This window comes from Pogoniulus pusillus, chromosome 38 (genome assembly GCF_015220805.1).
Source record: "Pogoniulus pusillus isolate bPogPus1 chromosome 38, bPogPus1.pri, whole genome shotgun sequence".
Classification (NCBI taxonomy): Eukaryota; Metazoa; Chordata; class Aves; order Piciformes; family Lybiidae; genus Pogoniulus; species Pogoniulus pusillus.
In genome coordinates this window covers 5823602-5851024 of record NC_087301.1, presented here as the reverse complement: position 1 = coordinate 5851024, position 27423 = coordinate 5823602, and the positions used below count along the sequence as shown (strand labels likewise).

Below are 27423 nucleotides of genomic sequence, written 5' to 3'. Positions count from 1 at the left end.
GCCCTGAGCCTCCTCTGCTGCAGGCTGCACCCCCCCAGCTCCCTCAGCCTCTCCTCACAGGGCTGTGCTCCAGGCCCCTCCCCAGCCTTGCTGCCCTTCTCCAAACACCTTCCAGCACCTCAGCATCTCTCTGCAATTCAGGAGCCCAGAACTGGACACAGCACTCCAGGGGTGGCCTGAGCAGTGCTGAGCACAGGGGCACAAGAACCTCCCTTGTCCTACTGCCCACACTGCTCCTGAGCCAGCCCAGGATGCCATTGGCTCTGCTGCCCACCTGGGCACTGCTGCCTCCTCTGCAGCTCCTCTCTCCCAGCACCCCCAGGGCCCTCTCTGCCTGGCTGCTCTCAGCCACTCTGGCCCCAGCCTGTAGTGCTGCTTGGGGTTGCTGTGGCCAAAGTGCAGAACCCTGCACTTGGCCTTATTAAATGCACCCAGGGACGCTGAGGATCACAGACAGAGAGGGAGGGTGAGGAGACACTGGCACAGGTTGCCCAGGGAGGTTGTGGGGCACAGAGAGGGAGGGTGAGGAAACACTGGCACAGGTTGCCCAGGGAGGTTGTGAAGCACAGAAGGTGATCTTTGATCCCATTCTGTGCTTCTGTGCTCCACAACCTCCCTGGAGGTGTTCAAGGTCAGGCTGGATAAGGCTTTGAGCAACCTGGAGCTGGTGGGAGGTGGTGGCAGTGGATTAAAGTCACATCAAGAGGATGGCACAAAGCTGAGGGTGAAATCCTTGCCCTGACACCTCACCAGTGGGTACCTGTAACCAAGCTGACTATGAAACCAGTAACAGGCAGAAGCCAAGCCCTGAGACTGCAGAGCTGGGCACAGAGGAACCAAACGAGGTGTCCAACAAGAACAAGTGCAGAGTCCTGCACCTGGGGAGGATTCACAACCTCCCTGGAGGTGTTTAAGGCCAGGTTGGATGAATCCCTGAGCAACCTGAGGCTGGTGGGAGATGTTCTCCCAGTTCCTTTTCCCCTGAGCTGCCCTCCCAGCAGCTCTGGAACAGGTGAAGAAACTTTGTGAGGAAATCACAACCCAGAAGTGACTTCTGTTTCATTCCAACAGCCTGGGCAGTGCCTGGATGAGCCATAGGGCAGTGATTAACCAGCAAGGAACTTCCCTGTCAGGATGGGCAGCTTCATTTATTAGAGCAAAGACAAGCTTCAGGCAAGTTATTATTGTACTTCTTAGCCTAGATCATAAACTTCTTCCTGCTGATCCTTCTGTGGCTGCTGGGGAGGATCAGCAAACACCTTGAGGAGGGCTTGGAAAAAAACCTGGATGTGCTTGGAGTTGGTTTTGTTGAAGCAAAGACAAAAAATAGCCAACAGGAAGGGACATTCAGAGCACATTTCAGAGCTGCCTGGGAGGGTTCAGTTGCTGTGCACATATTTCATGGAGGAGTTGAGGATGGTCAGGCCATGGAGCTTCCTGAGCTGTAAAAGGTGCCTGAAAAGACAACACAAAGGGCATAAAGAGAAGAGAGGTAACAAGGGCAAGGTCCTGCAGCTGGGTGGAGGCAATGCCAAGCACAAATCCAGGCTGGGCAGTGAGTGGCTGAGAGCAGCCCTGAGGAGAGGGACTTGGGGGTGCTGCTGGAGGAGAAGCTCAGCAGGAGCCAGCAGTGTGCACTTGCAGCCCAGAAAGCCAAGCAGAGGCTGGGCTGCAGCAGCAGAGGTGAGGCCAGCAGGGCCAGGGAGGGGATTCTCCCCCTCTGCTCTGCTCTCCTGAGACCCCACCTGGAGTCCTGCATCCAGCTCTGGAGCCCCTGGGACAAGAGGGCTATGGAGATGCTGGAGAGTGTCCAGAGCAGGGCCAGGAGGATGCTCAGAGGCTGCAGCAGCTCTGCTGTGAGCACAGCCTGAAAGAGTTGGGGCTGTGCAGGCTGGAGCAGAGGAGGCTCCCAGGGGACCTTCTTGTGGCCTGCCAGGGTCTGAAGGGGACTACAGAAAAGCTGGGGAGGGACTTTTGAGGCTGTGAGGGAGTGTCAGGAGTGGGGGGAATGGAGCAAAGGTGGAGGTGGGGAGAGTGAGGCTGGAGGTGAGGAGGAAGTTGTTGAGCAGGAGAGTGGTGAGAGGCTGGAATGGGTTGCCCAGGGAGGTGGTTGAGGCCCCATGGCTGGAGGTGTTTGAGGCCAGGCTGGCTGAGGCTGTGTGCAGCCTGCTCTAGGGTAGGGTGTCCCTGGGCATGGCAGGGGGCTTGGAACTGGCTGCTCCTTGTGCTCCCTTCCAGCCCTGACTGATTCTGTAGCTCTACCTTGGCCTACCCTGCTGCACTCAGCAGAGACCTTTCCAACTAGAACAGGCTGCTGAGGGATTTGCTCTCATTATTCCTGTCACAGCTTCTCCTTCCATCCCTCCAGCACAGGGAACATCAGAAAGCAAAGCAAAATGAGCTTTGAGATGTGTTGAGACAGACAAGCACCAATGCAGGACACCTTAAAGCAAAGCTGTGGGGACAATACCAGAGGTGGGGAACAATACCAAAGGTGAGAACTCGACTTAAGAGGCAGGGAAAGAGATTCCTTGTCAGGAATTACCAACCCACAACCAGCAGGTGGTAGAGGACAGCAAAGATCTGTGTCACAATACCTTGGTTCAGCCACACACAGCTTCCCCAGAGCAATTGCTGAGTTCTCCTGCACTGAAGTCCTGGCAGCATCACCACCAGCATGCCTCAAGAGTGTCATCACCACGTTGGAATCCAGCAAGGACTTGGCTGCTCCAGGGACTGCCAGGCACTGGCCAAGGCAGAGGGCAGCATTGCCCACAATGGTCTCATTCTCTGAGTCCAAGAGCTTCAGCAGCACTCTGAACCCTGTAGTGATGGGAACAGAGGGAATGGAGCTTGAGGAGGGCAGATGGAGGCTGGAGGAAGGAATTCTTGGCAGGGAGGGTGAGGAGACACTGGCACAGGTTGGGCAGGGAGGTTGTGGAGCACAGAGAGGGAGGGTGAGGAGGCACTGGCAGAGGTTGGCCAGGGAGGTTGTGGAGCACAGAGAGGGAGGGTGAGGAGACACTGGCACAGGTTTGCTCAGGGAGGTTGTGGAGCACAGAAGCACAGAATGTGATCAAAGATTCTGTGCTTCTGTGCTCCACAACCTCCCTGGAGGTGCTCAGGATCAGGCTGGATCAGGCCCTGAGCAACCTGTGCTGGTGGGAGTTGTCCCTGCCCATGGATGAACTTTAAGGTCCCTTCCAACCCAAGCCCTGAATCCTGACAGCTGCACAGCTCTTGCTGGCTCCTGTGAGCAGCAGCAGCAGCAGTTGAGGCCACAGCAGCACTCAGAGCAATCCCATCCCAACAGACTGCTCCTAACCACCATCCAGCCATGGCCTTCACACTTCCCTGAGGCTTCCACAGGTTCCTTTGGGTTTCTGTCCTTGCTCACATCCCAGCTCTTGTGTTGCAGTGATGCCTCCTGCAAGGGAAGTGCTGCTCCAGCAGCAGGAGCTGATGCAGAAGCTAAACTCAGTGGCCCAGCTGCAATTTAACATCCTGAGACAGGCTCCTAGCAACAGGGCAAAGACAAAGCAGTGGCTGCTGCCAGGATTGAATCCCCAGGAGTTTAGGAGGAATGAGTGAGTGAGAGAAGTGTTCTTGCAAGCTTCACCTTGCAGCTGACAGCAAAACTCCTGTGGGGTGTGCAGAAGGAAGGGGATGCTCTGAGAGGCTTTGAGTGAGTGCAAATCCTTGGGGTTCAGAGCTGAGCTGCAGCAGCTGACAGCTCCTTGACAGGTTCAAGCATTGAGTTGAACTTCAGCTGTTCTCTGTTGCAGTGAAATCAGCATTCATGGGATCTGGGTTTTAAAGCAGTCTGAGAAGTGTTTACACCACAGAGGCAAAGCAAAGGCACTCAGAATCCCCTGACACCTGCTCTGCCAGCAGCACTCTGTCTCCACAGCCATTCCCTTCCAACACCAGGCCAAAGAGCCATGAGCAAGTCAAAGCCAACAGCCTCAACCTCATAGAACCAGAGAATGGCTGAGGCTGGAAGAGAGCTTAGAGATCATCTGCTCCAGCCCCCAGCCAGGGGCAGGGACACCTCCCACTGGTCCAGGTTCATAGATTCATGGCCTGGTTTGGAAGGGACCTCCAAAAGTCACCTGGTCCAACCCCTCTGCAGTCACCAGGGACATCCTCCACTGGAGCAGGGTGAGCCTTGGTGGGTCTGACCTCAAACAGCTCCAGGGTTAAGGCCACAACTACCTCTCTGGACCACCTGTGGTCATCTTCCACCACCCTCATGGTAAAGAATTAGCTCCTAGGTTGCTTGGCTGATACTGAGATCACCTCTCTGTGCTCAGCCTCTGAGCAGTGAAGCTGTCACTTACTTCTATCAGCCTTCACCAGAGCTTCCTGAGCTTCTCTGCTGCTCCTGGTGCAGATGCAAAGGGTCTTCAGGGCGTAAGTGGAGGTGATCTCTCCTCCCACCTAGATGTGATGGAAGCAGACATTAACAACCCCCCAGCTCACTCCTGGGGTGTAGAGCAGCTCAGGTACCATGGAGGCACATAGGCATTCCCTCACCCAACCCCAAATACCAAATGAAGAGCTTTGGCAGTGTACTTGTTGGGTAAGCACAGGCTGAAGGTGACACAAGAACCATCTCCTTGCTGCCAGCCACAAACAAGCTCCCCTGGGCCCCTGCAGCTCACTTCCTTCCAAACCCAACTCCTCTGCTGCTTGCTGAGAGCCACAAGCTTCCCTAGGCTCATTTTATCTGCATCACAGCACACCTGGAGAAGCCACATCTGCATTCTGCTAAGCACACAGGTGCAGAGCACAGCAGTGCCCAGAGGTGGACACATGCAGGGAAGGCAGCCTGGGAGCCCCAGAGGGGCAAGGAGGGCAGCCTGGGAGCCACAGAAGGCCAGGGAGGGCAGCCTGGGAGCCCCAGAGGGGCAGGGAGGGCAGCCTGGGAGCCCCAGAGGGGCAGGGAGGGCAGCCTGGGAGCCCCAGAGGGGCAGGGAGGGCAGCCTGGGAGCCCCAGAGGGGCAGCCTGGGAGCCACAGAGGGGCAGGGAGGGCAGCCTGGGAGCCCCAGAGGGCAGCCTGGGAGCCACAGAGGGCAGCCTGGGAGCCCCAGAGGGGCAGGGAGGGCAGCCTGGGCGCCACAGAGGGGCAGGGAGGGCAGCCTGGGCGCCACAGAGGGGCAGGGAGGACAGCCTGGGCGCCACAGAGGGCAGCCTGGGAGCCCCAGAGGGGCAGGGAGGGCAGCCTGGGAGCCCCAGAGGGGCAGGGAGGGCAGCCTGGGAGCCCCAGAGGGCAGCCTGGGAGCCACAGAGGGGCAAGGAAGGCAGCCTGGGAGCCACAGAGGGGCAGGGAGGGCAGCCTGGGAGCCATAGAGGGGCAGGGAGGGCAGCCTGGGAGCCACAGAGGGGCAGGGAGGGCAGCCTGGGAGCCACAGAGGGGCAGGGAGGGCAGCCTGGGAGCCATAGAGGGGCAGGGAGGGCAGCCTGGGAGCCACAGAGGGGCAGGGAGGGCAGCCTGGGAGCCACAGAGGGCAGCCTGGGAGCCACAGAGGGGCAAGGAGGGCAGCCTGGGAGCCACAGAGGGGCAGGGAGGGCAGCCTGGGAGCCACAGAGGGGCAGGGAGGGCAGCCTGGGAGCCACAGAGGGGCAGGGAGGGCAGCCTGGGAGCCACAGAGGGGCAGGGAGGGCAGCCTGGCTTAAAACTACCCTTGAGAGCAGTGCGAGAGCAGAGGACACAGATGCAGAGGGAGGTCCTGGGGAGGGGAGGCTGAGCAGAGAGGCAGCTCTGGGTTTCTTACAGGACAGGACAGCAGAAGAGGAGTGAGTTCTGTCCAGTGCCCTTACTTTCAAGAACCTGATCATCCTCTTCACCACTCCTCCTGCCACTGCTGCTTCTACTGCCCAGGGGGCTGCTGGCAGGATGCGGCTCAGCACTCCAGTGGCTCTCTTCAGCCGAAGGGAGGGTGAGAGAAGAGAGAAAGCCCAAAGAAACAGCAGCTAAATGCAAAAGGTTTACTTGTCCTGACAACTTCAGGCAGCTGCCACAGCCTTGTGTTGGGTTTCTTTTTCTTTTTGCAGAACAAAGGCAAAGTAACTCAGGTGGCAGCTGGAGAAGTGCACAGAGATACAGCAGAGAGCACCTTTAGGAGCTGGGGTTTGGATCTCTGAGTGGAAGCTGAACTCAGCACAGCTTCTAAAGGCTCAGGGTAGAGAGAGATGAGACCAAAGTGAGGTCAGGACAACTCCCTCTAGGGTTAGTTATTGAAATCAAGTCCTAGCAGAGACCAAACCAGCACTGAGACAACCCAGGGGTGAGCAGACACTGAGGCCACATCTGCTCCTCTCCCTTTCCCTTGAGTAACTACTACCTGGAGAAGACTACATCACTAAGAGCAGAGCCTCCTGGGTGTGACTTAGATGTGAGAACTGAAAAAAGAACCAGCTGCTAACCACCCAAATTGTTCTGCCTGCAGATTGATCCATTCACTCTGATGTGGGTGAAGAACTGGCTGAAGTGCCAGGCCCAGAGAGTGGTGGTGAGTGGTGCCACATCCAGCTGGCAGCTGGCACCAGTGGTGTGCCCAAGGGACCAGTGCTGGGCACAGTCCTGTTCAGTATCTTGATATCAGGGGACTGAGTCCAGCATCAGTCAGTTTGTAGGTGACACCAAGCTAGGAGCAGCTGTGGAGCTGTGGGAGGGTAGCAGAGCCCTGCAGAGGGACCTGGACAGGCTGCATGGGTGGGCAGAGGCCAAGGGGATGAGACTGAACAAGGCCAAGGGCAGGTTCTGCACTTTGGCCACAACAACCTCAAGCAGCACTACAGGCTGGGGACAGAGTGGCTGAGAGCAGCCAGGCAGAGAGGGAGCTGGGAGTGCTGGGAGAGAGGAGCTGCAGAGGAGGCAGCAGTGCCCAGGTGGGCAGCAGAGCCAATGGCATCCTGGGCTGGCTCAGGAGCAGTGTGGGCAGCAGGACAAGGGAGGTTCTTCTGCCCCTGTGCTCAGCACTGCTCAGGCCACCCCTGGAGTGCTGTGTCCTGTTCTGGGCTCCTGAATTGAAGAGAGATGCTGAGGTGCTGGAAGGTGTTGAGAGAAGGGCAGCAAGGCTGGGGAGGGGCCTGGAGCACAGCCCTGTGAGGAGGGGTTGCCTCCATGGGCAGCCTGTGCCAGTGTCCCCTCACCCTCCTTGTAAACACTTACTGTGACGATGCCTCCATCCTGGTCCCCAAGCAGAGCCATGCACCTGCCACTGATGTCCAGAGCCAAGCCCTGAAACAGCAACATGAAGAACTGGTCCAGACAAGGCACTGGGCAACAGAGAGCCCAGGTGAGTGGCACAGGTGGCAGGAAGCTGCTGAGCCTCCAGTACCTACAGCTCACTTAAGGAACTCACAGAATGGTTTGGCTTTAAGAGCTGCACCAAGCTTGATGTGACCAAAGCCACCTAATGCAGCCAAGGTCTTGCTCCTAAACTCTTTCTCCCTGACACAACCTTCCAATTCCTGATCTGTTCTATTGGAATGTTCTGCTCTGACTTCTGCCAAGGGTGGAGAACATTCCAGCTGCTCAGGCAGCTCCAAGAACACCACCACCAAAGACACTCACAGCTCTGATTTACCTGGATGACCACATTGGATTCAAGCAGTAAATTCATCATCAGGCCCAGCACTTCAAAGGAACACTCCTGGAGTTGGGGTGGGCTGGACAAGTATTGATCCTGTGTGCAAAGCAGAGGAGAGCTTCAGAAAGGAGGCTCAGTGTAAGAAAGATGTTGAGTTGCTGGAAGGTGTTTGGAGAAGGGCAGCAAGGCTGGGGAGGGGCCTGGAGCACAGCCCTGTGAGGAGAGGCTGAGGGAGCTGGGGGTGTGCAGCCTGCAGCAGAGGAGGCTCAGGGCAGAGCTCATTGCTGTCTGCAGCTGCCTGCAGGGAGGCTGTAGCCAGGTGGGGTTGGGCTCTGCTGCCAGGCAGCCAGCAACAGAACAAGGGGACACAGCCTCAAGCTGTGCCAGGGCAGGTTGAGGCTGGATGTTGTTAGGAAGTTGTTGTCAGAGAGAGTGATTGGCATTGGAATGGGCTGCCCAGGGAGGTGGTGGAGTGGCTGTGGCTGGAGGTGTTGCAGCCAATCCTGGCTGGGGCACTTAGTGCCATGGTCTGGTTGGTTGGGCAGGGCTGGGTGCTAGGTTGGGCTGGCTGAGCTTGGAGCTCTCTTCCAGCCTGCTTGATTCTATGATTCTAAGCTGTGCCAGGGCAGGTTAAGACTGGATGTTAGGAATAAGTTGTTGGCAGAAAGAGTGATTGGCATTGGAATAGGTTGCCCAGGGAGGGGGTGGAGTCCCCATCCCTGGAGGTGTTTAGGAGGAGGCTGCATGAGGCACTTAGTGCCAGGGCTTAGTGAATTAGAAGGGTTAGGTGACAGGTTGGGCTCGATGAGCTTGGAGGTCCTTTGCAACCTGGTTCATTCTGTGAGATTGCCCTTCCTGCAGGGCTCTCTACAGCTCCCTGAGAGGAGGCTGCAGTCAGGTGGGGGTTGGGCTCTGCTCCCTCATTTCAGGTGAAGGAAGGAGAGGAAATGGCCTGAAATTGTGCCAGGGGAGGGTTAGGTTGGAGAGGAAGAAAAATGTCTTTACTGCAAGAGTGGGCAGGGAGGGAGGGTGAGGAGACACTGGCACAGGTTGGCCAGGGAGGTTGTGGAGCAGAGAGAGGGAGGGTGAGGAGACACTGGCACAGGTTGGCCAGGGAGGTTGTGGAGCACAGAGAGGGAGGGTGAGGAGACACTGGCACAGGCTGGGCAGGGAGGTTGTGGAGCAGAGAGAGGGAGGCTGAGGAGACACTGGCACAGGTTGCCCAGGGAGGTTGTGGAGCACAGAGAGGGAGGCTGAGGAGACACTGGCACAGGTTGCCCAGGGAGGTTGTGGATTCCCCATCCCTTGAGGTGTTCCAGACCCCCCTGTGGCCATGGCACCTGGGGCCCTGCCTGACCACTCTGTCCATAGACAAACTGTTCCCAGTCTCCAGCCCAGGAAGATCTCAGCCACAGGGCAGAGCTGTTAGGGCAAGAGGCAAACATGGGCACACCAGTGCCATTCCCACAGGAACTGGGGTTGAAGACACCATCCCAGGGAAGCAGCAAAGTGCTTTACCAAGAGCTGTAGGCAGGCTTGCCAGCACTCCCTGCACTCAGCCAGCTGCACTCGGATGCCCACAGCTGCACACAGACTCCCCACGATGCCAACGCAGCGGGCAAGGGCTGCCTGGTTCACCAGCTTGGCAGAGGCCTAAAACCAGAAGAGTGGAAGAAGAAATCATGAAGAGAAGGTAAATGTAGGCTGGAGGAGGAGATTTTTGACAGTGAGGGTGAGGAGACACTGGCACAGGTTGCCCAGGGAGGTTGTGGATCATAGACAGGGAGGATGAGCAGACACTGGCACAGGTTGCCCAGGGAGGGTGAGGAGACACTGAAACAGGTTTCCCAGGGAGGTTGTGGAGCACAGAAGCACAGAATGGGATCTTTGATCCCATTCTGTGCTTCTGTGCTCCACAACCTCCCTGGAGGTGTTCAAGGCCAGGCTGGATGAGCCCTTGAGCAACCTGGAGCTGGTGGGAGGTGGTGGCAGTGGATTAAAGTCACATCAAGAGGATGGCACAAAGGTGAGGGTGAAATCCTTGCCCTGACACATCACCAGTGGCTGAATATGAGACCAGTAATGGGCAGAAGCCAAGCACTGAGACTGGAGAGCTGAGCACAGAAGAACCAAATGAGGTCCAACAAGGCCAAGTGCAGAGTCCTGCACCTGGGGAGCAATAATAAACTGCAGCAGGACAGGCTGGGAGGTGGCTGCTGGAGAACAGCCCCAAGGAGAGGGAGCTGGGGGAGAACATCCATGGGCAGCAATGTGCCCTGGGGGCCAAGAGGCCAATGGGATTCTGGGGGGCATCAAGCAGAGTGTGTCCAGCAGATCCAGGGAGCTTCTCCTTCCCCTCTGCTCTGCCCTGGTCAGACCTCTTCTTGAGTATTGCCTTCAGTTTTGGGCTCCCCAGTTGCAGAGGGACAGGAACTGCTGGAGAGAGTCCAAGGGAGGGCTGTGAGGATGACGAGGGGACTGGAGCACTGCCTGGTGAGGAGAGGCTGAGGGACCTGGAGCTGCTTAGTCTGGAGGAGAGAAGACTGAGAGGGGATTTAATCAGTGCTTATCAATCTCTGAGGGCTGGGGGTCAGGAGGGGGGACAGGCTCTGCTCACTGCTCCCTGGGATAGGACAAGCAGCAATGGATGGAAGCTGCAGCACAGGAGGTTCCAGCTCAACACAAGGGGGAACTTCTTGACTGGAAGGCTCCCAGAGCCCTGGCACAGGCTGCCCAGAGAGGTTGTGGAGTCTCCTTCTGTGGAGCCTTTGCAGGCCTGTCTGGATGTGTTCCTGTGTGCCCTGAGCTGGATTGTGTGGTCCTGCTCTGGCAGGGGTTTGGACTGGATGAGCTCTTTGGGTTCCTTTCAGCTCCTGACATCCTCTGATCCTGTGACTGCAGACCAAGAGCCTCCTCCTGAGGAAATCTGACCCCAGAACTGGGTTATCTGTGCCTGCAGCACCAGAGACATGGCAGCTACTGCAGAGCTATCACAGAAGGGGTCTGGCTAGGAGCAATTGGTTGCAACCCTACAAAGGGCAGCCAGGGAGGGTGGAACAAAAGCAGAGCAGGAGTACAGAAGCTGAGATCTTTCTTACCAGCAGCTGGGTGAACAAAGGTAGAACTTCTGTGGGAAGCAGAGGAGAACATTGGGCCACAAACCTGTTGGCAGACAAAGCAGGTTTTGTTTGCACACTTGGAGCCTCAGGCTACACACACAGGGGCTGGGAGAGTTGGAGCTGTTCAGCAAGGAGAAGAGAAGGCTCCAGGGAGACCTCAGAGCAGCCTTCCAGTACCTGAAGAGACTCCTGGAGAGCTGGGAAGGGACTTTGGACAGGGGCTGGGGGTGACAGGATGAGAAGGAATGGATTGAAGGTTAAAGAGGGCAGATTGAGGGAGGAAGAAATTCTTTAGGGTGAGAGTGGGGAGACACTGGCACAGGTTGGCCAGGGAAGTTGTGGAGCAGAGAGAGGGAGGGTGAGGAGACACTGGCACAGGTTGCCCAGGGAGGTTGTGGAGCACAGAAGCACAGAATGTGATCTTTGATCACATTCTGTGCTCCACAACCTCCCTGGAAGTATTCAGGGCCAGACTGGATGAGACCTTGAGTAACCTGGGGCTGGTGGGAGGTGTCCCTAACCCATGGCAGGAGGTTGGCACTGGCTGAGCTTGAAGGTCCCTTCCAACCCAACCCATTCCATCAATCTATGAATCAAGGCAACACCACAACACAAAGAGAAGGCAACCACCAGCCAGCAGTTCACCTTCACAGCACAAGCCAAACCCAACTGGACAAAACCCAACCCCTCCAGAGATGCCACTTACCTCTCTTCTGCAGCTAAAGCACACAGGATGTCCATGGCACTGCCAGCCCTGGCATCCCTGTGGTGGACAAAGCCCATCAGAATCTGCAGCCAGCTGTTCATTAGGAGGAGACCAAAAAGAGATCTCTGTCAGCTCTGATTTCATTGGTAAAAGATCCCAACCCTATTTTCAAGTGCACCAACAGAGCCTGGGATGGATCACAGAAGGCTTCTCCTTGATCCCACTTTTTACACCCCTTTGTGGTCAGTAGGGTTGGGACCAGGCTGGATAACTGTTGTGGGGCACTCCAAATCCTTGCTTCAGCCAACGAATCCCCAACCAAATCAATATCCCAAGCCCTCCAAAAGGAACAATCAGGAACAATTTCAAGCCCCCCCTGATATATTTGGAGCCACCTGAAGGTTGTCTGCCTCTTTCTTAAAGCATTCCCTCAGCTGTAGTTCATTTCTTTAACATTCCCTCCCAGGCAAAATGCCTCTGGGTTAATGTTGGATGGGAGACAGTGAAGTGTGCACAACTGCTGGAGAATCTTTCCTGTTCAGCCAAGGATGTCAAAGCATTTACTGCATGGGAGGAAATGAAAACCTATCCTCTCCTTAGCTCTGGAAGCAAATAGCAGGATGATAGGATAAAGGGAAGAAGCTGTTGGCTCTTTCTCTACTCAGTGAGTCATGGCAGCACTGGAATAATCCTAAATGCCAAGCAGCAGATGAGGAAGGAGCTCAGAGATCCAGGGAATGGGTTGGAAGGGAGGGTGAAGCATCATAGAGCTCAAGCACAGTAAACTTCACTTTGCCAGAGCTGCATTTTGGATCCTCTGAGGTCGTGGAGTCACAGAATGGGTTGGGTTGGGTTGGAAGAGACCTTCAGGATCAGCCAGTGCCAATCTCCCTGCTGTGGGCAGGGATAACTCCCACCACCTCCAGGTTGCTCAAGGGCTCATCCAGCCTGGCCTTGAACACCTCTCTGGGCAACCTGTGCCAGTGTCTCCTCAGCCTCCCTCTCTGTGCTCCACAACCTCCCTGGGCAACCTGTGCCAGTGTCTCCTCACCCTCCCTCTCTGTGCTCCACAACCTCCCTGGCCAACCTGTGCCAGTGTCTCCTCACCCTCTCCGTCTGTGAATTTCTCCTTCATCTCCAGTCTCAATCTGCCCTCCTCAAGCTTCAATCCACTCCCTCTTGTTCCATCACTGAGTGTCTGTGACCCCAGGCACTAAGGGACCTCTTTCTGAGGTAGAGCAGCAGTTCATTACCTGGTTAGGTCTCGGTGCTGTCCCAGCAGTCTCCTGCCATACTCATTCTCTGAGCAAAGAGAAATCAGTGCCAGTGTCTCCTTTTGGATCTCTGCTACCCCAGAGGAGAGCAGCTTTGGTAGCTGTGCCTTCACATCAGGGTCAGTCAATAGAAGATGTTGATTTGCCTCTGCAGAAAGGAGAGTTCAGAGGAGATTCACACAATGGCATCTCCTTTCCCCTCACAAGGTTTTCCTTGGGGTGCTAGAAAATAACTCCAGGTCTTGATTTCATCCACTCATGTGGAACTCCTCATCCAGAGAAGTTACAATCATAGAATCAGGCAGGGTTGGAAGGGAGCACAAGGAGCAGCCAGCCCCAGCCCCCCTGCCATGCCCAGGGACACCCTACCCTAGAGCAGGCTGCACACAGCCTCAGCCAGCCTGGCCTCAAACACCTCCAGCCATGGGGCCTCAACCACCTCCCTGGGCAACCCATTCCAGCCTCTCACCACTCTCCTGCTCAACAACTTCCTCCTCACCTCCAGCCTCACTCTCCCCACCTCCACCTTTGCTCCATTCCCCCCACTCCTGACACTCCCTCACAGCCTCAAAAGTCCCTCCCCAGCTTTTTTGTAGCCCACTTCAGCTCCTGGCAGGCCACAAGAAGGTCCCCTGGGAGCCTCCTCTGCTCCAGCCTGCACAGCCCCAACTCTTTCAGGCTGTGCTCACAGCAGAGCTGCTGCAGCCCTCTCAGCATCCCAGTGGCCAGTTCAGCCTCCTCTCATGGCTCTGCAATGAAACTCTGCCTTGTGCTGGTCTAACTGCTTATAACAAAAGGCAAACTCAGACAAGAGAGACCACCTCAAGGACAGCAAGAACCACAGGGAACTGACTGCCTCCAGCAGACTTCAGATGCTCACAGAGACTGGAAATGGAATCTCATCTTGCACAGAGCTGAGTTGACTGGATAGGGCTGGGGGATAGGTTGGACTGGATGATCTTGGAGGTCTCTTCCAACCTGGTTGATCCTATGAAGCTAGTCCATGGGCCTCAGCTCCAGCCCCCAGCCCTTGGGCCTGACTTTCAGCCCCCAGTCCTTGGGCCTCAGCTCCAGCCCCTGAGTCTCAGCTCCAGCCCCCAGCTATGGTGTCCCTGAGCTCCAGCCCCAGTCCTTGGGCCTGAATTTGCTTCTGCAAACCTCTACCACTTGTGTCTGACCTCTGAAACTTAGTTTGCAGCAGCATCTGGCCCCAAGAGCTGGGGGAGAGTGCTGCAAGTGCCACCCTGGCAGCACAGCAGCAGTGACCAATGGGCATGATGAGGCTTTACCATTTCCAGAGCAGACAGCTTGCCATAGCAAGAGGAGAGCAACAGCCAGGTCCACCTCAGCACTGCTTCTTCTCTCTGCACAGAAGCCCCTAAATTAGAAGTGTTGGCTCAGCAGGAGAGCAAAGGACAGAGCAAAGCATCTTCAGCTTGGGACATCAGAACAGCCCCACAGGGATGAGGATCTGGCACAGGAACATTTAAGCTCAGAGTCTCAACCCAGCCCTGTATTGCTGCACAGATTTGCTTTCAGACTTCTCTTCCAGAAGACCTCCCCCCAAAGCAGGTTTGTGATCTCTCAGCTCTGCTCTGCCCTCACCACACACAGCCCTACAGGAGCACTGCACAGCATGAAGCTGGAGCAGGGGGGATTTAGGTTGGACATCAGGAGAAGCTCTGCACTGGCACAGGCTGCCCAGGGCTGTGCTAGAACAGAACAGACCAGGTTGGAAGAGAGCTCCAAGCTCAGCCAGCCCAACCTAGCACCCAGCCCTGCCCAACCAACCACACCATGGCACTAAGTGCCCCAGCCAGGCTTGGCTGCAACACCTCCAGCCACAGCCACTCCACCACCTCCCTGGGCAGCCCATTCCAATGCCAATCACTCTCTCTGACAACAACTTCCTAACAACATCCAGCCTGAACCTGCCCTGCCACAGCTTGAGGCTGTGTCCCCTTCTTCTGTCCCTGGCTGCCTGGCAGCAGAGCCCAACCCCACCTGGCTACAGCCTCCCTGCAGGCAGCTGCAGGCAGCAATGAGCTCTGCCCTGAGCCTCCTCTGCTGCAGGCTGCACCCCCCCAGCTCCTCAGCCTCTCCTCACAGGGCTCTGCTCCAGGCCCCTCCCCAGCCTTGCTGCCCTTCTCCAAACACCTTCCAGCACCTCAGCATCTCTCTGCAATTCAGGAGCCCAGAACTGGACACAGCACTGCAGGGGTGGCCTGAGCAGTGCTGAGCACAGGGGCACAAGAACCTCCCTTGTCCTGCTGCCCACACTGCTCCTGAGCCAGCCCAGGATGCCATTGGCTCTGCTGCCCACCTGGGCACTGCTGCCTCCTCTGCAGCTCCTCTCTCCCAGCACCCCCAGGGCCCTCTCTGCCTGGCTGCTCTCAGCCACTCTGGCCCCAGCCTGCAGTGTTGCTTGGGGTTGTTGTGGCCAAAGTGCAGAACCCTGCCCTTGGCCTTGTTCAATCTCATCCCATTGACCTCTGCCCACCCATGCAGCCTGGCCAGGTCCCTCTGCAGGGCTCTGCTACCCTCCAACAGCTCCACAGCTGCTCCTAGCTTGGTGCCATCTGCAAACCTACTGCTGCTGGACTCAATCCCCTGCTCCAGATCATCAATAAAGATATTAAACAGGACTGTGCCCAGCACTGATCCCTGGGGCACACGTCTAGTGCCAGCTGCCAGCTGGCTGTGGCACCATTCACCACCATTCTAGGCCCAGCCCTCCAGCCAGTTCTTGACCCACATCAGAGTGAATCTGTCCAGGCCAGGAGCTGCCAGCTGTGCCAGGAGCTTCGTGTGGCAGACAGTGTCAAAGGCTTTGCTGCAGTCCAGGTAGACTCCATCCACATTCACCAGGCAGAGAACCTGATCATAAAAGGAGCTCAGGTTGGTCAGGCAGGACCTGCCCTTCCTAAACCCATGCTGGCTGGGCCTGAGCCCTTGGCCATCCTGCAGGTGCTGTGTGATGCCACTCAAGATGACCTCTTCCATGCCCTTGCCTAGCTTGGTGCCATCTGCAAACTTACTGCTGCTGGACACAATTCCCTGGTCCAGACCATCAATAAAGGTATTGATCAGACCCTGTCCCTGCAGACACTCAAGCTCAGCCTGCCTGTGTCCCTGGGCAGCCTGCTCCAGCTGGAGAAACAGGAGAGAGAAGCTGAAATTCATGCACTCTGCATCCAAGAGAGCACTGCCAGGGGAGTCAGACACAAGTCAGTCAACTCAGACACTCCAATCTGTTATCAGTTTCTCTGTTGCCCTTTTCAGCTACATTTCAAGAGGTGATTGTGTTGCCTGAAAGCAGGAGTTTCACTTCCTCATGCCCTAAGCCCCTTCTGGCTCCCTCTGGAGAGCTCTTACCGTCTCACAGCCTCCTTGTCTCTGAGCAGACTGAAGCCATTGTTTGTTCTAAATAAAGTTTGCTCAGTGCCTGGAACAAAAAAAGAATCCAGAGAGGAAACAAATCAGCTCTCTGCTGCCAGCTGGCTGAGGGAGCCTTGTGAAGGCAGACTCCTGCTCTGCTGCAGCACACTGTTAACAGAGAAGGTCACTGGATCAACAGCTCTGAGGAAAGGAGAGCATCAGAAGAGAAGGGAAGCTTCAAGGATGCTGCTTGAAGTGGAAAAGCAGCTTTGAAGCCTGCTCTGATTCATGCCTGCTGCCGTGAAGAACAATTGACTGCAAGTGAAAGGCTTTTGGGGAGGACTGAAACATGAGATGCTCTGCAAACCACTCTGCTCCCAGGGAACTGAAGTGTTTGGAAACCAATTAAACAGCTCTGGAGAGACCCAAACCCAGAGGGAGACTGAAAAGCTCAGCTACAGCTCTTGTCTGCTTCGAGAAGATACATTCACAGATAGCATCAGGTTGGAAGGGACCCTCCAAGGGCATCTTGTCCAACCCCCACTGCAGGCAGCAGGGACAGCTCCAGCTGGAGCAGGCTGCACAGGGACACAGCAAGGCTGAGCTTGGCTGGCTGCAGGGATGGGGCCTCAAGCACAGCCCTGGGCAGCCTGTGCCAGTGTCTCAGCACCCTCCCTGGGCACAGCTTCCTCCTGGTGTCCAACCTAACTCTGCCCAGCTCCAGCTCCAAACCATTGCCTCTCATCCTGTCACTCCAAGCCCTTCTGTACAGTCCCTCCCCAGCCTGCCTGTAGGTCCCCTTCATATACTGAAATGCAGCTCTGAGGTCTCCCTGCAGCCTTCTCCTCTCCAAGCTGACCAACCTCAGCCCTTGCAGCCAGCCACTTTCCTCTGGGTGTGTTTCCAGTGTCAACTTCTCCCAGCAGAGGAGATTTTGGAGTGGGGGGTGCAGGGGAGGGGAATGCTTCTGCTTCCCTCTGACTGCACTTTTGCTTGTTTGGCAGCAAAAGCTACTCTGCTTTTAGTCTTCTCCTTGAATCACAACCCCCAGGGAATGGACTCATCAAGTGGCATCCAGTGCCCCGAGTGGTCTTCCTTTGCATGGGAGTTGGACTCAATCCCTGGAGGTCCCTTCCAACCCCTCCCATTCTGTGAGTCTCTGAAATACTTACAGCCTTTCACAGCTCCTGCCAGCAGCCTGAGCCCTCCTGCATAGTAGAGGATGTTCTGGTCAGGCCTGTTGAGCTTCTGCAGCAGTTCTTTTATGGACACAGCAGGCAGCTTGCCAGACTCAGCCTCCTCCATTGCTCTCTCTTCAGCTTTCATTCTTTTCTCCTCCAGGTTCACCTCGTTCATACAGTCTTGGAAATCCCAGAGTACAGATTGGCAAAGCTGCTCAGGATCACCAAGTCCAACCTAGAACCTTACTCTACAAGATTCACCTTAGCATCATAGAATCAAGCAGGTTGGAAGAGAGCTCCAAGCTCAGCCAGGCCAACCTAGCACCCAGCCCTGCCCAGCCAACCAGACCATGGCACTAAGTGCCCCAGTCAGGCTTGGCTTCAACACCTCCAGCCACAGCCACTCCACCACCTCCCTGGGCAGCCCATTCCAATGCCAATCACTCTCTCTGCCAACAACTTCCTCCTAACATCCAGCCTGAACCTGCCCTGGCACAGCTTGAGGCTGTGTCCCCTTCTTCTGTCCCTGGGGGCCTGGCAGCAGAGCCCAACCCCACCTGGCTACAGCCTCCCTGCAGGCAGCTGCAGGCAGCAATGAGCTCTGCCCTGAGCCTCCTCTGCTGCAGGCTGCACCCCCCCAGCTCCCTCAGCCTCTCCTCATAGGGCTGTGCTCCAGGCCCCTCCCCAGCCTTGCTGCCCTTCTCTCCACACCTTCCAGCACCTCAACATCTCTCTGCAATTCAGGAGCCCAGAACTGGACACAGCACTCCAGGGGTGGCCTAAGCACTGCTGAGCACAGGGGCACAAGAACCTCCCTTGTCCTGCTGCCCACACTGCTCCTGAGCCAGCCCAGGATGCCATTGGCTCTGCTGGCCACACCTTAAACCATATCCCCAAGCACCACATCCAAAGGACCCTTACACACATCCAGGGTGGGTGACTCCACCACCTCCCTGGGCAGCTCATTCCAAAAGAAAACAAAGCTTGGCAGCTCCTTGTGTTGATATGGTCAAGAATCAGAGGATGGTAGGGCCTGGAAGGGTGGCAGGGGATGGAAGGGATCTCTGAAGGTTGGGTCCAGCCTCTGTGACAGAGCAGATCACACAGGAACACATCCAGGTGGGCCCTGAAATCTCCAGAGAAGGAGGTTCCAGCACCTCTCTGGGCAGCCTGCCCCAAGGCTCTGCCACCCTCACACTACAGAAGTTCCTCCTCGTGTCCAGATGGAGCTGTCTGGGTTCAAGCTGATGCCCACTGCCTCTTGTCCTGTCACTGGGCACCACTGGGAACAGTCTGGCCACATCTTCCTGCCAGCCACCCCTTAGGTGCTGGTAAGAGGAGTGACAGTGTAACAATTGCTGTTTCTTACCTTTAAAGAGGCTTTGCTTTTGGGGATCAGTTTGCAGCATCTTCTGGTAACACTGCCTGGACTGAGCAGAGCAAAGCAAGGGGCTCACATTGTGAGACAGGAAGGGGCAGGTGATAACAGTGAGGTCTCCCCACCTCACTATCACGAATTTCTTCCTCATCTCCACTCCCAACCTGCTCTTCTCCAGCTTCAAGCCATTCCCTCTCATCCTATCACTCCCAGCCCTTGTCCAAACTCCCTCCCCAGCTTTCTTGTAGCCCTCTGCAGGTAGTGAAGCTGCAGCTTGAAACCAGGAGCTGTTAAAAGACAGTGTAAGGTCCTTGACTGAGCTTACAAAGCCTGGTCAAAACAGGCAGCTACAGCCCATAATGACAGGAACCTGCCCAGGAACAAGCCCCAGCTTCCCTGCCAAACACACAGCCCCCTGGCCAGGAGCTCTCACCACCTTACCTCCCCATAGTGCTGAAGTGCCAGGTGAGCTTTGCCCATCAGAAAATAGGCTTTGGGACACTTCTCATTGCACTGTGGTAAAACAAAAGCATTTATTCATCAGGTGGGTAGAAATTTTAACCTCCTCACATTATTTTTCCCCCCCTTCTCAGCCTTCTAATCATAGAATCAAGCAGGTTGGAAGAGAGCTCCAAGCTCAACCAGCCCAACCTAGCACCCAGCCCTGCCCAATCAACCAGACCATGGCACTAAGTGCCTAATGGATTGCTCTGGCAGCTGTAGGCACAGAGGAGGGGATTGATGCCACAGAACAGAGGGCACCTGAAGTTTACAGGCTGAGTCATTCCCCCTGGGTGCCAACTTCTCACTGCATGGGACAAAGGTTTTTATCTGGTGAAAGGTGGGAAGCAGCTAACCCCCATCCCAGAGAGCTGCTCCCCAGGCAGCACCAGCAGGCTCTCAGGCAATTAGCTCATGTTAATACCTGCACCAACAAGGCTGCAACTGCAGAACTCTTTCCCTGTGCCTTTTGGTGAGTTCTGCCAGCAATTAAATCAGTGCTAATTTTCATTAGCTGTGCACAGGGTAGGGGGAAAAAGAACCCAACCCAACCTCAAAGAGCTCAGCACCACCAGCTGGAAATGCTGCTGCCCACAGCTATCTGCTCTGGGCATCACTGCTGCAACTGAATCAGGACTCAGCTCCTCGCTGGGTTTGGATCACCTTTACCTTTCCCACCAAATGTGATCTTTGTGAGCTTCAAGAGGCCCTTTTCCCTTCCCAGGAGGATGTGTGCCAAGGCAAAAGCTCATTACCACTTCTAACAAACCCCTAATTAAAAGCTCTCAGGAGCTAGAAAAGCTTCAGCACACAGGCAGCACTCCGACACCAACTGCTTTATGCTGCTCAGGTTCACCCAGGGGGCAGGGAGCTGAGCACCACCACTGCTCCAGGGCACTTCCAGCTCCACTCTCCACCTCACCAACTGCCCCCAGTCCCACCCTCCAGGAGCTCCTGACCCCAGCTCCACTCTCCACCTCACCAGCTGCCCCCAGTCCCACCCTCCAGGAGCTCCTGACCCCAGCTCCACTCTCCACCTGACCAACTGTCCCCAGTCCCACCCTCCAGGAGCTCCTGACCCCAGCTCCACTCTCCACCTGACCAACTGCCCCCAGTCCCACCCTCCAGGAGCTCCTGACCCCAGTTCCACTCTCCATCTGACCAACTGTCCCCAGGCCCACCCTCCAGGAGCTCCTGACCCCAGCTCCACTCTCCACCTCACCAGCTGCCCCCAGTCCCACCCTCCAGGAGCTCCTGACCCCAGCTCCACTCTCCACCTCACCAACTGCCCCCATCCCACCCTCCAGGAGCTCCTGACCCCAGCTCCCCTCTCCACCTCACCAACTGTCCCCATCCCACCCTCCAGGAGCTCCTGACCCCAGCTCCACTCTCCACCTCACCAGCTGTCCCCATCCCACCCTCCAGGAGCTGCTGACCTGATGACAAAAGACTCCCGAGGTTACCTTTAGTGCCCATTCACAGTCACCAATGGCTTCTTCATACTGGTGCAGCTTCAGGTGGGCCTGAAATCAAAGCAAGGGAGTCCAGGCAGAAGGACTAGGAGCAGCTCTGCTGTGAGGACAGGCTGAGGGAGCTGGGGGTGCTCAGCCTGGGGAAGAGAAGACCCCAAGGGGGCCTCAGAGCTGCCTTGCAATAGCTGAAGGGACTGCAGAGGGACTTTTCCTGAGGGCTGCCTAGATACAGGCCAAGGGGAATGGTTTGGAGCTGAGGCAGAGCAGGGTTAGACTGGAGCTGAGGAAGTTCTGCAGTACAGAGCTGGTGAGACTCTGGCACAGGCTGCCCAGAGAGGCTGTGGCTGCCTTGTCCCTGGGGGTGTCCCTCTTGTGCAACTCAGTCTTTCTGGGTTCTATCCATGCAAAGCAGCAGTGCAGGGGGAGCTCATTTCCAGGTGCTGACCTGTGCTCTGTTTGTGTACAGCTCCTGCTTATCTTTCAGCTTTTCCAGACCTTCAGTGTAGCTCTGAACAGCTCTGGCATAGTCTCCCTTCCTGAAGGCTTCGTTCCCCTGCTCCTTCAGAGCTGCAGAACAGTGCAAATTGATTCACAACACTTGTACCTCTCTCCCCACCCCCTCACAGCCACAGTTGGACCTCTCTCCCCATCCCCTCACAGCCACAGTTGGGTCTCTCTCCCCATCCCCTCACAGCCACAGTTGGGTCTCTCTCCCCATCCCCTCACAGCCACAGTTGGGTCTCTCTCCCCATCCCCTCACAGCCACAGTTGGGTCTCTCTCCCCATCCCCTCACAGCCACAGTTGGGTCTCTCTCCCCATCCCCTCACAGCCACAGTTGGGTCTCTCTCTCCATCCCCTCACAGCCACAGTTGGGTCTCTCTCCCCATCCCCTCACAGCCACAGTTGGGTCTCTCTCCCCATCCCCTCACAGCCACAGTTGGGTCTCTCTCCCCATCCCCTCACAGCCACAGTTGGGTCTCTCTCCCCATCCCCTCACAGCCACAGTTGGGTCTCTCTCCCCATCCCCTCACAGCCACAGTTGGGTCTCTCTCCACCCATTCAGAACCACAGTTGGTTTTCTCTCTCCATGCACTCAGAACCACAGTTGTGTTTCTCTCCATCCATTCAGAACAACTTTGGGGTTTCTCTCCATGCATTCACAACAGCATTTGGGTTTCTTGCCACACATTCAGAATGCCATTTGGGTTTTCTCTCTTCACATACTGATTGAGGCAACAGATCCCAGATTCTCCTCCTGGGATGCTCATCAAAATTCCACTCCAGCTCTGCTGCTGCTGTCTCCATCAGTCATTGTTTGCAAGAGACTTCTGAGCTATTAGTGAACAATCTCCATTCCCCTTCCAGAGGGACATCTGAGCTGCTGGGTTGTTTGTGTCCCAGCTCTGAAATACTCAAACTCACTCCTTTCATCCTAAACCCTGACCACCAAGAGGACAGTTTGGAAGGAAATGTCTTCAGAGTTGGAAGGGACCTCAGAGCTCATCCACTCCAACTCCCTGCCCATGGACAGGGGACACCTCTCAGCTAGACTCAGCTGCTCCAGGCCTCATCCAAACTGGCCTTGAACACTCCCAGGCAGGAGGCAGCCACAACCCCCTTGGGCAGCCTGTGCCAGACTCTCACCAGCCTCCTACTGCAGAACTTCCTCCTCAGCCCCAACCCTGCTCTCCCTCAGCTTCAAACCACCCCCTCTTAGACTCTCTCTAGCCACTTGCACCAGGCCAGATGCTGCCAAGCAGGTTCTGAGGGGATGAGCTGGAGAAGCCTCCAGTGGTTACCATTTGCCAGGAGCTCATTTCTCTGCCTTTGCTGAGCTCGTTCCTTTGCATCCTTTTCCAACCCTGCCAGGAAGGCCTCTTGGAGCCAGGAGAGGTGGAGTTTAAAAGCAAACACAGAGCACAAACTTCATTAAGATCAACACACACATGAGAGGAAAGAATTCATCTCTAAGGCATTGCTGAGTCATTTCTCTATAAAGAATACATTTAAGGGACACTGCAACAGTTAAACTGGACCAGGAGGGACAAACTGTGACACACAGCTCATGAGATTTGCATTCCTGCCTCCAAGTTTCTCATCTCTGCAGGGAGCTTTGGTGGCTTTTAATTTCAGAAGACAAACTCCTGAGATGAGAGGGCAGAAAACATCAAAGCACAGCAAGAAGAGTCCCACAGGCACAGCTGAGACCCTTCAGTGTGCTCCTACTTGAACCAAAATTCAGTCAGAAGTTAGCTCTGAGTTTGCAAGGAGTGGAATTGAGTCTTGCATGGAGTAACAGCAACCTTTACTCTATCATTACTCTATCAAGCATTGTCCTACCTGCAGTCTGTGCTTCTGCAAGGTCCTGGAAGAGAGAGAAACACAGCAGGTGGAACGCAGAGCAACAAAGGAACACCTGAGCAGGCTGCTCAAAGGCACAGGGCACCTGAAAGCACTTACAGGAGAGCCTGTGTTGATGACTGTTCTGTCCACCCTGGTCCTGCTGGCTCCTTCCTTGCTGGCTGCTTGGTCACAGAGCCTCTTCCCTGCTTCAGCAATGGCTTTTTCCTTGACAGCTGAGTCTGCAGAGCTCAAATCTTGCACTAAACTGGCTGAAAACAAAGAAAAAAACAAATAAAAAACCCCACACAGAAATAACTCTTCAGTGACCCTTCAGGGACCAGGAGTTCAGGGGCCTCTGATCTACTTTTGAAGGCATTGGTGAGCAGGATGGAGGCCAAACTTGATGTGGCCCTGAGCAGCCTGCTCTAGTTAGAGGGGTCCCTGCTGACTGGATGAGTTTCGAGGGTCCCTTCTGTGATTCTACCAAGGGAGACCCAAACATGAAGTCATTTCCAGAGCTCCCTGCAGCTTCTGTGTCGGCCAAAGCCGCGGGTTTGGAAAGCAGCTCCTGGGATCTACAGAGCCTCAGGTTCGCCTGAGCTCAGCAGGAGAATCTCCTCACACAGAATCATAGAATCATAGAATCAAGCAGGTTGGAAGAGACCTCCAAGCTCATCCAGTCCAACCTAGCACCCAGCCCTAACCAATCAACCAGACCATGGCACTAAGTGCCTCATCCAGGCTTTTCTTGAAGACCCCCAGGGACGGTGCCTCCACCACCTCCCTGGGCAGCCCATTCCAATGCCAATCACTCTCTCTGACAACAACTTCCTAACAACATCCAGCCTAGACCTACCCTGGCACAACTTGAGACTGTGTCCCCTTGTTCTATTGCTGGTTGCCTGGGAGAAGAGGCCACCCCCACCTGGCTGCAATGTCCCTTCAGGTAGTTGTAGACAGTAATAAGATCACCTCTGAGCCTCCTCTTCTCCAGGCTAAACAGGCCCAGCTCCCTCAGCCTCTCCTCATAGGATTTGTGCTCCAGGCCCCTCACCAGCTTTGTTGCCCTTCTCTGGACATGTTCCAGCACCTCAACATCTTTCTTGAATTGATGGGCCCAGAACTGGACACAGTACTCAAGGTGTGGCCTGAGCAGTGCTGAGCACAGGGGCAGAATAACCTCCCTTGTCCTACTGGCCACACTGCTCCTGATGCAGGCCAGGATGCCATTGGCTCTCTTGGCCACCTGGGCACACTGCTGCCTCATCTTCAGCTACTATCTAACAGTTCCCCCAGGTCCCTTTCCTCCTGGCTGCTCTCAGCCACTCTGTCCCCAGCCTATAGTGCTGCTTGGGGTTGTTGTGGCCAAAGTGCAGAACCCTGCACTTGGCCTTGTTCAATCTCATCCCCTTGGCCTCTGCCCACCCATGCAGCCTGGCCAGGTCCCTCTGCAGGGCTCTCCTACCTTCCAACAGATCAACACCTGCTCCTAGCTTGGTGTCATCTGCAAACTTACTGATGCTGGACTCAATGCCCTCGTCCAGATCATCAATAAAGACATTGAACAGGACTGGGCCCAGTACTGATCCCTGGGGCACACCACCAGTGACAGCTGCCAACTGGATGTGGCACCATTCACCACCACTCTCTGAGCTCTGCCATCCAGCCAGTCCTTGACCCAGCACACAGTGACTCTGTCCAAACCATGAGCTGCCAGCTTGGCCAGGAGAAAGACCTCGGCAGGTGGTGGGGGCAGGAATTTTCCTCCTCTCCATCACTTTCCTGCCTTCCTTTCACTCCCCCTCCTCCTCCTCCTCCCGGCCTTTCCCTTTCAGCCCCTCGCACCCTAACCGTAGAACACAGAAACCTCCCCCCCGGCCCCGCCACCGCCTCCCCGCGGGCAGCAACGGCCCACGCCCGGCCCGGGGCGGCCCTTCCGCGCCTCGACCCCGCGGCAGCCTTACAGATCTCGTCCACACGGCGGAGGAAGCGCTGAAAATCCTCCTCCTGCTCTGGGTCGCCCAACATGGCCACGGCAGGGGGAAGCTGCGCGACCCCCGCCCGGGCCGGCGCAGACGCTGCGCTGTTGCCATGGAGACAGCGACGCCGGCCGCGCTCCTGGCGTCACGGCCGCTGGGTGGGCGTGGCTGGGGCGTGGCTATGCAAATGAAAGGGTGGGGTCGGCAGCCGCCATTTCGCGGCGGGCAGCGCCGGGCCCTGCTGCGGCCGGAGCGGCTCCGGGTACGGCTGCTTGGTGCCCTGCGCCTCGCAGCACCCTCCGCGCCCGGCGCCCTACCGCTCCGCGCTGCTGCTTCGGTAGCGGGGTAGAAATCGAGCACCCGAACGTGTTAATGCCGCGCTGAGCCGAGCACCGGCGGCAGGCTGATCCTCGGCCGTGCTGTGTCGTGCGCCGGCGGCAGCAGGCAGATCCTGAGCCATGGTGATCTGAGAACCGGCAGCAGGCAGATCTCAGCCGTGCTGAGCCGAGCACCGGCGGCAGGCAGATCCTCTGCCGTGCTGTGCCGAGCGCCGGCCGCAGGCAGATCCTGAGCCATGGTGATCCGAGAGCCGGCAGCAAGCAGATCCCAAGCCGTGCTGAGCCGAGCACCGGCGGCAGGCAGATCTCAGCCGTGCTGTGCCGAGCACCGGCGGCAGGCAGATCCGGAGCCGTGCTGAGCCCTTCTGGTCACTGCGCTGCTGCCCTGCAGCCTTTCTGGCCACTGCACTGCTGCCCTGCAGCCCTTCTGGTCACTGCGCTGCTGCCCTGCAGCCCTTCTGGTCACTGTGCTGCTGCCCTGCAGCCTTTCTTCTGGGACACTACCACACAGAGCCTGTCCCCTTCTTCTGGGACACCCCCACAAAGAGCCTGTCCCCTCCTGGGACACCACCACACAGAGCCTGTCCCCTCCTTCTGGGACACCACCACACAGAGCCTGTCCCCTCCTTCTGGGACACTACCACACAGAGCCTGTCCCCTCCTTCTGGGACACCACCACAAAGAGCCTGTCCCCTCCTTCTGGAACACCACCACAGAGAGTCTGTCCCCTTCTGGGACACCACCACAGAGTCTGTCCCCTTCTTCTGGGGCACCACCACACAGAGCCTGTCCCCTTCTTCTGGGGCACCCCCACAAAGAGCCTGTCCCCTTCTTCTGGGACACCACCACACAGAGCCTGTCCCCTTCTGGGACACCACCACACAGGGCCTGTCCCCTCCTTCTGGGACACCACCACAGAGAGTCTGTCCCCTCCTTCTGGGACACCACCACAGAGCCTGTCCCCTCCTTCTGGGACACCACCACACAGAGCCTGTCCCCTCCTTCTGGGGCACCCCCACAAAGAGCCTGTCCCCTCCTTCTGGGACACCACCACACAGAGCCTGTCCCCTCCTTCTGGGACACCACCACACAGAGCCTGTCCCCTCCTTCTGGGACACCACCACAAAGAGCCTGTCCCCTCCTTCTGGAACACCACCACAGAGAGTCTGTCCCCTTCTGGGACACCACCACAGAGTCTGTCCCCTTCTTCTGGGGCACCCCCACAAAGAGCCTGTCCCCTTCTTCTGGGGCACCACCACACAGAGTCTGTCCCCTTCTTCTGGGACACCACCACACAGAGCCTGTCCCCTCCTTCTGGGACACCACCACAGAGCCTGTCCCCTTCTTCTGGGCACCACCACAGAGCCTGTCCCCTCCTGGGACACCACCACACAGAGCCTGTCCCCTTCTTCTGGGACACTACCACAGAAAGCCTGTCCCCTCCTTCTGGGGCACCCCCACAAAGAGCCTGTCCCCTTCTTCAGGGACACTACCACAGAGAGCCAATCCACCACCCAAGACCCTGTCCCCTTCTTCTTTCCCCTCTCCCCTCCCTCAGCTATTTATACATCCCCTTCTCAACCTTCTCCTCTCCAGCCCAAGCAGCCCCAGCAGGTCTGAGAGATGTTCAGGCACCTTCCCCCTCCTGGTGGCTGTGCTGAGCAGCTGAAGAAGGGCAGACTGAAGCCTTTTTTTCGTGGTTTTTATTGGAACACAGTATTCTGACAGAATGCAAAGTCAAAACCCTCAGTTAGTATCAGTATTTACACCAGTGAGAACAGGGACAGAGGTGGAACTTGATGCTTCACTTGGTAAAAAGAGTTCTTTTTTTTTTGTTGCTTTTTTTGCCTTTTTTTTTTCATTTGTTGTTTTCTTTTTAGATTTTCTTTGCTTTTATTAACAAGATAGAAGTCCCCTTCCCTCCCTCCCCCCCAAAAAAAGTAGGGAATGCTGGGGCAAGGATGGCAATGGAGGGTCTGAGAACATCTATCAAAACAGCCTGGTGTGAAAACCTGGGGGGGGGGGGAGGGGGGCTGAAGGCTCCAATATAGAAAAGTGTGAAAAGAATAAACTCCACTCTAAGAGCTGGACCAGGATTGCATCACTAGCACCTGGCTGGCTGCACGGATGGGGTAGCATGAAATGGGATCACTC

At 56.4% G+C, this 27423-nt stretch overlaps 1 protein-coding gene across 6 annotated transcripts; it reads right to left on the bottom strand.

Moving 5' to 3' along the window:
- Positions 1–1129: 1129 nt before the first annotated feature.
- On the bottom strand, positions 1130–25054 carry TTC12 (tetratricopeptide repeat domain 12). 6 transcript variants are annotated; one of them, XM_064173156.1, is made up of 21 exons: positions 24917–25054; positions 23070–23221; positions 22950–22974; positions 22409–22486; positions 21054–21175; positions 20600–20659; positions 19077–19148; positions 18627–18687; positions 17249–17437; positions 16074–16143; positions 13988–14076; positions 12678–12846; positions 11425–11517; positions 10698–10761; positions 9118–9252; positions 7597–7695; positions 7179–7247; positions 5825–5926; positions 4341–4440; positions 2598–2823; positions 1130–1455 (listed from the first exon to the last, which is right to left on the bottom strand). In XM_064173156.1, exons 1-21 carry the CDS (start codon positions 24978–24980, stop codon positions 1380–1382), a joined length of 2115 nt encoding a protein of 704 aa, XP_064029226.1. In that variant the 5' UTR covers positions 24981–25054; the 3' UTR covers positions 1130–1379. The 6 variants fall into 6 exon arrangements, with proteins under 6 accessions (XP_064029226.1, XP_064029225.1, XP_064029221.1 ...); XM_064173155.1 differs by lacking the exon at positions 2598–2823 and having other exon boundaries at positions 24917–25039; XM_064173151.1 differs by lacking the exon at positions 5825–5926 and having other exon boundaries at positions 24917–25039.
- Positions 25055–27423: the final 2369 nt, after the last annotated feature.